Below are 9,793 nucleotides of genomic sequence, written 5' to 3'. Positions count from 1 at the left end.
ATACAATAGTATTGGTAACACTAACTGATCAAACAATTCGCATTGAATATCCACAGGAAGCTCTAGTGTATCGATGTTGAAGCCGATTATTTATCATCAAAACTTTAGCAATACTAGCCGCGTTTACTGTACTCTTTCGCATTTACGCTATTTTGATAGCGCACAGCAAGTTCCACTGAAACTATAAATAGCGTATCTACATCCCACACACTAATCACTTCGCCAAAATGCGCCCTCTTTTCCATTGCTCCATACGGCATTCACACGTGTATGTAAATCCAGAGAAATGTTCATTGTATATTGTAGCTTGATGAAAGTTATGTGTTATTACTATGTCAACATGGAAGAGTTAGTTATTTTATCTTTTCGGTGGGGATGATTGAATGTGAATGTAGAGTTGTATTAGGCAGAATAAACGTCTGTAAAATGAATGCTCCTCTCTCTTCGCTTCCCGGTACTGACGCCATATTGAATGCATGGTTCTTTGTGGAAGGGCATCGCGTGTGTGTGTGCTATGCTGGCTGCATGCTGGAACTGGCATAGGTTCTATACGTTGTACAGTGTCGGTGGTCTGGCGGCCATCCGCATCCTATGTAACATGCAGGCAATCAAAACGACGGTAGTCGTATGTAAATCGAAGCGTGCCACGGTAGAGGTCTGCTAGGAATTACGTGAGAGACCGAGTAAATTTCTACTGTCTTTGAATAGGATTTCAGTAACAATCTTGACTTGTTTGAATAGAACTTACTGTTAGACTGTTAGTTTTACTGTTAGTGTTACTCTGCTAAAGACAAGTGTTAGCAGTTAGAATCTATTTGTATGGAAATCCAGGAGAGGGGTAAGGCAATGATGGCCAACCCAATGTGGTTATGGTGGTAATGAGATATCTAACATTTGTCCAAATTACCATTGTCATTGACCACCCTTCTTCAACAGTTTGACCTTTGTTCTGTATATTGCATCTGGTTAGTCAGACCTGTAACAGGGGGAGGCTCTGCAGTGGAAAAAAAAAAACAAAAAAACTCAAAGATATAAAGAGAAAAAAAAAAAAGAATTGCCCCCCCCCCCCCCCCCCCCAATTTTCTAGCAGCATCCCACTCATTCCCAGTTTAGTTTGGAAAGAGCTGCTTCAGGGATTACCTCGTCAAGAAAAGAAAAAAAAAATTATAAAAGGGCGCCACCCTTAATTTTTGTTCAAGAAACCAAGAAACCATCTGTGTGAGGTGATTGTAGTGGTAATCACAGTGAAAATTTTTTTTTTTTTTTTTTTGCTTGTCAGCCAATGAATCCTGGAAGTAGCAAGCCTTTTGGAACATAAACTTAAACTAAGAGGTTCACTTTTTCTAATTCTGAACCCACCCATAAAGATTCTGAGTTATGGGCCTGGTAGTGGAAGTGGTGAGATATAAATAAAAAAGAAAAAGGACTTCTTTTTTTTTTCATGTGTAAACACTTTATCAAATTGAAAGATTGATGTTTTCACCACAAAATTTCAATGCTCTCTCCTGCTAAAACCCCTGAAGAGGAGATATGGTGTTATCTGTTTTCAGGAGATGACGTTGTGTATTCCCCCCCCCCAAAAAAAAAAAAAAAAAAACCAACAAACAACAAACAAACAAACAAACAAACAAACAAGCAAACAAACAAACCACTCACAGACAGTTTTCATCATCTTGTATATTCTTCACAAATGTTGTCATATCACAGCTATCTATTTATGGTTTGTGGAATTTTTAGGTTGATCACCATCGCTTCCTAGATCAGCAGCAACATGTCCGGAGGTTTGGATGTTCTCGCCTTGAAGGAGGAAGATGTGACCAAGTTGCTGGCCAGTAGCACCCACATTGGCTCAAGCAATTTGGACTACCAGATGACCCAGTATGTCTTCAAGCGCAAACCAGATGGTAAGTTGGAGAATAATGAAAGGAAGTTTCTTTTTCCTTTTTTTTTTTTTTTTTTTTTTTTTTGTTTCTTGTGCATGATCTTAGATTAGCTGATAGTTCTGAAAGAAAGCACAGACAACTATCAGAAGATTTTGTCATTTGTTCATAATTGAGATAAGGAAGATTCACAGTCAGGGTGAGTCCTGATGTGTTGTTGGACGTTTTTAGCTTTGTCATTCAGCTAAATTACGTAAGAACTCAATATTTCTGTAATGTGGTTTTGTTCTCATCTTACAATGTAGCTGTATTCTTTATGATTGTGTAGACTTAAACTATTGCCAACAATTCAAGGGGTCAAGTGTAGATATTCCTGAAAATGTCTTTGTTGAGAGAGCAGGATTCTGGAGTTAAATTTTCTGTTAAGCGATCACACATTTTATGGATAATCAAGTGTTCAGAACTAATGTTGGCTCTGCAGATACTTGGTGTGCATTGCCAAATGCTTCTGAGGAAATTTTGATAATGTGTGAAGTAAACTTGACAATCGTAACTAAAAGCTCTGTGTACATCTGAATAAGCCAGTTCGGAGTTCTACTCTGCGCATGAGCAGAAAAAAGGTCATTCGGACCAACAGGCACGTTTGTTTTTAAAGTCACTGGGATAAGCGTCTGTGATGTATTATTATGTATAATGATTATTCATGTAATCCTTATAAATGCTGCTTGCCAGCACATCCACCTGACAGCAAAAGTGGTATTTGGCAATACCGATAGAAAGAGGTGGTTCTTACATTCAATGTAAGATAATGAAATGGATGCTTTCCCAAGTGTTAATTGACGGATCATTCTGGCCATCTGGTCTATGCGAGTTCATTCTTTGTTTAAGCAGGATTGATGAATACCATAAATCGTTGCGTAAAGCTTATGCATTATGTCGCTCTGAAAACGAGTGAAGAGCCCCTTAACCGACTGAGAAAAAAGAAAGGTCATTCGGACCAATGTGCCCATGAGCTAACTCCGAACTGGCTTATAGCATGATGTCATGTCTGTGGAGTGTGATGGGGTTTATCTCACACTCGTGTGATTCCATGTATCTCCCGTTTTCCAGGGAGTTACATCATCAATCTGAGAAAGACTTGGGAGAAGCTGCTGCTTGCAGCTCGCATCATCGTTGCCGTGGAGAATCCAGCCGATGTTTGCGTCATCTCCTCAAGGCCCTACGGCCAGGTTAGAAAAATTATTTTGTCATGTCTTTCTGAGGTGCTTTGTCTGTGGAAGTGATTATTCTGTCCTGGAAATTAATTCATGAAATTCATCAGTAAGACCTCCAAAGATGTACTCTATGAGCCAATGTGGATTATATAAAGGGGGAAATAAAAGTTGTGATTGAAAGAAATTATGTTTTCCATCAGTTATCATATTTGTATGATATTTTTGCTTACGTGCATTTTATTACTTTATGTTTTCTTTGCTTGATAAATTCAGTGTACACAAATTATTCATGTGTGAGCCATGTTGTAGGTTTGTACACTGTTGCATGGTTCATTTGCTCTTACTTTTTTTTCAATATTTGTGTGTGCATACTGTCAGCATGCTGTAATTTCTAGTTGACACAGTCATTTGGGGGAAATTTCACTGTTACAAATATAGCAGCATATAGTAATACTTGCTATGTTACCCTACAATGACGTTTAGCAATTCCTGTGCAGTATATTGGAAGATAAAAGTTTGCTGGAAGTTTTCATTATTATTGTCATATCCTTCTGCCAGTTTAAGCAATCTATGACACACCAAGCATTTAGACAAAAACTCTTGCTCCTAATTCTGCACTTTGCCTTCATGCTTTCACTGAAAGCTCTCCACAAAGCTGGGGTTTTATACAGTATCAATTGTGCAGACGGATGACCCAGTTTTTTACTTTCTTCCTCCCCCAGCGTGCCGTCCTGAAGTTTGCCAGCCACACAGGTGCCACAGCCATCGCCGGCCGCTTCACCCCCGGTACTTTCACCAACCAGATCCAGGCTGCCTTCCGTGAGCCCCGCATTCTGATTGTGACTGACCCCCGCACTGACCACCAGCCAGTGACCGAGGCCTCGTATGTCAACATCCCGGTCATTGCCCTCTGCAACACAGACTCCCCTCTCCGCCACGTCGATGTCGCCATCCCATGCAACAACAAGGTTTGTGAAATATTGATGCAGTTCAAAAGCCAAGGCCATGTCGTGATATTTTACCAATTTTTGCTTCAACTCCAGAAATATTTGACAATATTTTTATGCCTCCGCCACGAAGTGGTGCCGGAGGCATTATGTTTTCGGGTTGTCCGTCCGTCCGTACGTCTGTACGTCCGTACGTACGTCCGTCCGCTTTCGTTTACGCGATAACTTGAGTAATATTTACTGGAATTTTACCAAACTTGGTCCAAGTATGAAGTATGATGGGGCAATGATTTGATAAGATTTTGGGTGAAATCGGCTAAAGGTCAAAGGTCAAGGTCAAATCATGAAATTGTATCCGTTTACGCGATAACTCAAGACTGGATGGAGCAAATTTCACCAAACTTTGTTGGAGGATAATGTATGATGGGACAATTACTTGATTAGTTTTTCAGTGAAATTGGACAGAGATCAAAGGTCAAAGATCAAGGTCAAATCCTAAAATTTATCTGTTTACGTGATAACTCAAAACTGGATGAAGCAGCTTTCACCAAACTTGGTCCAAGGATGATGTATGATGGGACAATTAGTTGAGTAGATTTTAGTGATATTGGCAAGAAGTCAAAGGTCAAAAGGTCAAGGTCAAATGCTAAAAATGTTGCTATTTCCCCATATATCTATGCAATGCCCGCAGTTATTTTCTTGAAACTTAGTGTAGACATGTACTACTGCGTAAAGATTCTCCAGAGAGAGTTTCATGTCATATGGTCAATGGTCAAAAGGTCAAAGGTTAGGTGAAAAATGTTGCAATATCACTTTTCTCGCAAATGGTTCAATGTATCTTCATGGAACTTGGTACATATGCATGTACTGACTGGCAGGGATTATCTAGGGAATTTAGGGGTCATTGGTCAATAGTCAGGGGGTCAAAGGTCAAGGTCAACTCCTCAAAATGTTACTATTTCCCTCATATACTAGTATATGCAATGATTGCATTATTAGTTTTAGAATTTAATGTATGTACATGTATTACTTAATGGAGATTCTCGTGGAAATTTCCAGCCAGAAGGTCAAAGGTCAAAGGTTAAGGGTCAAAGGTCAGGTTTAAATGAAAAAAAAAGATATATTTTGTACTGTAATTACACTCTTTCTTCATACCTTGAAAATTATACTCAATGCATAAACTTATAATAAGGTCGGTCAGAAGTCAAGTAAAAATTTTCAATTCCCCAAATATGTGTACCTGCACTCTTTAATAGACAATTATAGCAAACCCAGTTTGTGGAAAGTGAACATTCAAGATATTTCTGACAAACCTGTTATTTCGATATTTTGCCAGTTATGTGAAACTGTCATCACACATTGTGAAGACATTGTGCTATACACCTATTGGGAGAATCATGCATTATGGCGGAGGCATCAGTCGCCATAGCGACATTTCTAGTTTTATTTTTTTTTAAAGGGTAGCTCGAGGCAGCCCCAAGAATAATTTGTATGAAAAGTTTCCATAAGACATGATGGGTGTGTGTTATATACAGTTATATGTGTGCCTGGTGATCCTTTATGGAAAGTTTCATGAAGTATTTCTCTTATACAGCCCTTGTGGTCTCCAGTATCTGCCTGAATCCAACATATCTAAATGTATGTGACAATGAAAGATATTATGATATACTGCCAACAGCAATTTTAACAATGATATAGTGATAACAGTAACAAACAGAAAATGGTTAGTCAGTGTTTGCTATCTCTATGTAATTGTGTTTGGAGGCCCAATATTCACCCTAGGTGCTGTTTTTGGAGATCTAAAACATCAAAACTTCGTACATAGAATGATATATAGAATGGTGCTAGGTCTACATTGTTTTCCTCATGGTGTAGCAGTTGCTTTGATTAATTATCTAAGTCTTTTTCCTCTCCATGTAGAGTATCCACTCTATCGGTCTGATGTGGTGGATGCTTGCCCGGGAAGTTCTGCGTCTGCGTGGAGCCATCAGCCGTGACGTCTCGTGGGAAATAATGTGTGATCTCTACTTCTACAGGGATCCAGAGGAGGTATTTATATTTGTTGCCTCATAGAAATGCAAACCGCCATGATTTGACAATGCCATAATTACAGAAGAGTGAAGGTTCCTGCTGCAAGGGACCCAGTGTTTTTAGGACCAGGCACAAATGAACACTTTGGTATATTGTAGAAGTGCAGATGTAGATTGAAGTATAATGTTGCTGAAACTAACACACATTTATGATTAAACCCCCCCCCCCCCCAAAAAAAAAAAAAAAAAAAAGAAAAAGAAAAAAAAAAGGTGCCTATGGCATACAGAGTGTTTTGTAGAATCATGAAGTACACGCTTTTTCCAAAAGCCCTACCACCAAATGTGTAGAACTAGAAACTAGAACTAGAAAATTATAGAGGAACAGTGTATATTCTGACTTCTCATCAATTCGAGAAAGTTGCTTGTGACTTTCATATCATGTTCCACTTTGCATTCCCTCCTCCCCCCACCTATCTAGGCTGAGAAGGAAGAGCAGGAGGCCCGCGACCGGGCTGCTGTGGTGAAGGAGGAGCAGGCCCAGCCGTACGTGGACCAGTGGGGTTCCGAACCCGTAGCCCCAGCACAAGGTGTCGTGCCTGACGTCATGGACGTAAGTCTTGAAGCGATATGTGTTTTCATTCATGTATCCTTCTGGATGGCTACTCATTTCCTCTTCACCTCCTCTTGGGTACCATGCTCTGCCATATCTGTATACTGCCACAGTGCTGCCATTTGGGTCTACTCAAATTGTGTTGCCTTCTTGAGAGTTTCTTCTTTCTTTGTTTTTATGCAAGTTGATCCACCGAACTAGTAGTTTTACCACTACCAGCCCCTTTTGCAGTCACTTTCTGTGGCTCTATGTTAAGTTTGGTCTGGGTGATGCAATACAGCACATTGGTACAAAAGTTGCTTTGTAGGTCCTGGTGGCATCCTAAAATCACGTTGATTAATACCACGGTACTTTGAAAATATTCAGCACTATCACTATTATTTGATAGAATGTCCTGGGAATGTGCAGGGAATAATTTTCCTTCTCGAAATTGAATAGCAACTTTTGTCAAGGGACATACATTTTCAACAAAATGGTATACAAGTCTATGTAATGAAACTGCAATGCAAATTACATTTTGTATAGCAGTCATACCAAAATGCATAGCAAATTGCTATGCGATACCAGGAAAATTATTCCCTGTAGTGCCCCAAAAGGAAAGGATCTCAAAGCAGAAAGTATTGGGAATATCCACCAAAGTTCATTATTAGTAAACCACCAAATAGTGACACTACATGTGAGATGTATTTAATGTATTACCAAGATTAAAGGGGAATTCCAGACGATTTTCATAATATCACATCCTGTGGTACATTAATCGACCGCTCAATGTATAGATTTGTGGGATTTATTGTGGTCCCAGATCAGAGAAACCAATACTCTGAAAAACCCAAAATAAATTACACTGAACAAGGATGATGGATGATATAGAGGCTCGTGTATTTCAGAAATGTGCCAATGTAATTCCATTACAATACAGTTTGCTGAACAAGTTCACCTGTGTAGAATTCATGTATGCTTTCTTCTTTTGTTCTGCTTCTTTGAGCCCCATGCATGCATGCCTATGGTGAGGCTACGGTGTCATCCTTTTTCAATGTGATTTGTTATAAATTTTGAAAACATTCTTATTCCTCATCACAATCACTATAAGTTCTGAAGCTCTGTACCCAGTATAACCAATTTATAGTTATTGAAATGTAAAAGTCTGAAAAACATTTGGAGGTTTCCTTTAACTGTATTTGAATGAATTCAGCATGTCTACAATTTCCACACGTGGAAAGATATAAACGAATGTGTCATCACCGTGTTGTTTAATTTCTTCCGTACAGTGGGGAGCAGATGCCACCAAGGTTCCCACCCCTGCTGCCCCAGGGATGGCCATGCCAGCGGCCACCACCGCTGGTTTCGGCACTCCATCAGAGGACTGGGCCCCAGAGGCCGCAGCCCCTGCACCAGGAGGCGCCCCTCCGGCACCTCAGGCACCTGCCCAGGACTGGTCCACCGACGACTGGGGCGGTGCCACGGCCACCAACGACTGGGCCGTCTCCTCATAAAGGAACATATCCCAGTGTTGCCCCCTAGAGTGTTAACTCTCCATCCATCACAGTGGATGCCCAGGGAGGCATAACATAGATGGGTGTACAAGAACTGGAAATGGAATATATTACTTTATCACCAACGCAAACTCCAAATGAACATGTTCTCTGTTCTTAGAACAATGAAAGCATTCAAAAGCTTCTCCAGAAAGCCATGGCTTTGAAAGATAAAGAGACTACTAACTTTTATTCACATGATACACATTCCTTCATCACACAAGAGAGAGAGAGAACAAAAGGTGATAATTATGTTCTATTTCCCATGTTTCATCTGGTGTCCCAATCTGCTTGAAACTTGTACACATCTTCATAAATTGTTGGAGAGATCCAAATTGCAAGGTGACATGACAGCAAAATAAAAGCAAGCTTTGGTCTTGGCCAATGAAACTTCAGTGCTGACTACTGTTTTTTCCTTCTTTCTTTTTCTTTTTGTACATCAGTAGAATGGTTGTATGCTGTTGGTGAGGTATAACCTTAAAATGAGTGGCTGGAAAGGCTGTTTCTGCTTGCTATACTGATACACGGGGCATGATGGCTTTGATTGATATACATCTGTGTGTCTCATACCTGCCAAATGTTCAATTTTAATCTGAATATTCAGATTTGTCACTGAAAGAAAACATTAATTTTAGTGTGTTCTGATTTTTGTTAAAATATCTATTAGTAGTAAAGTATATGAAATTTATGAAAGTTCAGATTTTTAAATATTTTTTCTTTGTTTGTTCAGATTTATTAAGTCTCAGGGCTGGCAGGTATGGTGTCTGTGTGTGTGTGGGTGTGTATAGTAATATCACATTACCAAGGTAACATTTGTGTGCTATATTGCATTGAGATTGCTTTCTGAAATTCTGTATTACTACAGTTTGTATGTAAAACCATCGTTGTCAATGTCAAAATACACAATTTCATTAACATCAAAGGGTCAAGACCCCACAATCACCTTTTTCCTTACGCTGACATTGATAACTATAATTGAATGATTCTAGTCAAATGTGGTACATATAAAAAGAAATATAAAAAGAAATATATATATAGATTTCATCTGTTCAGTATATGACAGACCTAAAAGTACATCACTACGACCGACTGGACTGTAACCAAAGCAGTATGTCATTGATGAGGCAATGGTCGGAGAGAAATTGTTGAAAAAGATTGTCGCTTCACCAAGGTACTTTTTTGCAGGATTGACTTGCATTATAGCTCAAATGTGATGCTTGTGTGTGTGTGTGTGTGTGTGTGTGTGTGTGTGTGTGTGCTTGCGATCACATAGTTGTTTGTACAATGTCATTAATAATGATAATAATAATAATAGACTCTTATAAAGTGCTCATTTCCATCTAAAAAAGATACTCAAGGCGCTATTGAACAGAATACATATTGTGTCACGTTACAACAGTATCACAGAAAATAAGACAATAAACTAACAAACAATAGGCCTATATAATTATACGTACACATACTATACGTACAGGTATACAATATTGTCAATTTAAATTGAAAATATAGGTCTTGAGATTCTTTTTGAAACTATCGATGGAAGATGATTCTCTAAGAGATTTTGCCATTCCATAGTTTTG

General features: G+C 39.1%; 1 protein-coding gene across 1 annotated transcript; it reads left to right on the top strand.

The window, feature by feature from the left end:
• The first annotated feature begins 231 nt into the window (after nt 1-231).
• Nucleotides 232-8,608, top strand: LOC139742261 (small ribosomal subunit protein uS2-like). Its single transcript, XM_071652840.1, has 7 exons — nt 232-268; nt 1,738-1,904; nt 2,991-3,109; nt 3,817-4,062; nt 5,962-6,090; nt 6,550-6,681; nt 7,950-8,608. Exons 2-7 carry the CDS (start codon nt 1,772-1,774, stop codon nt 8,172-8,174), a joined length of 984 nt encoding a protein of 327 aa, XP_071508941.1. The 5' UTR covers nt 232-268; nt 1,738-1,771; the 3' UTR covers nt 8,175-8,608.
• Nucleotides 8,609-9,793: the final 1,185 nt, after the last annotated feature.

Source organism: Diadema antillarum, unplaced genomic scaffold, assembly GCF_040938485.1.
Source record: "Diadema antillarum isolate AM-2024a unplaced genomic scaffold, OU_Dant_1.0 seq00000992_RagTag, whole genome shotgun sequence".
Classification (NCBI taxonomy): domain Eukaryota; kingdom Metazoa; phylum Echinodermata; class Echinoidea; order Diadematoida; family Diadematidae; genus Diadema; species Diadema antillarum.
This window is presented reverse-complemented; position numbering and strand designations above follow the sequence as displayed.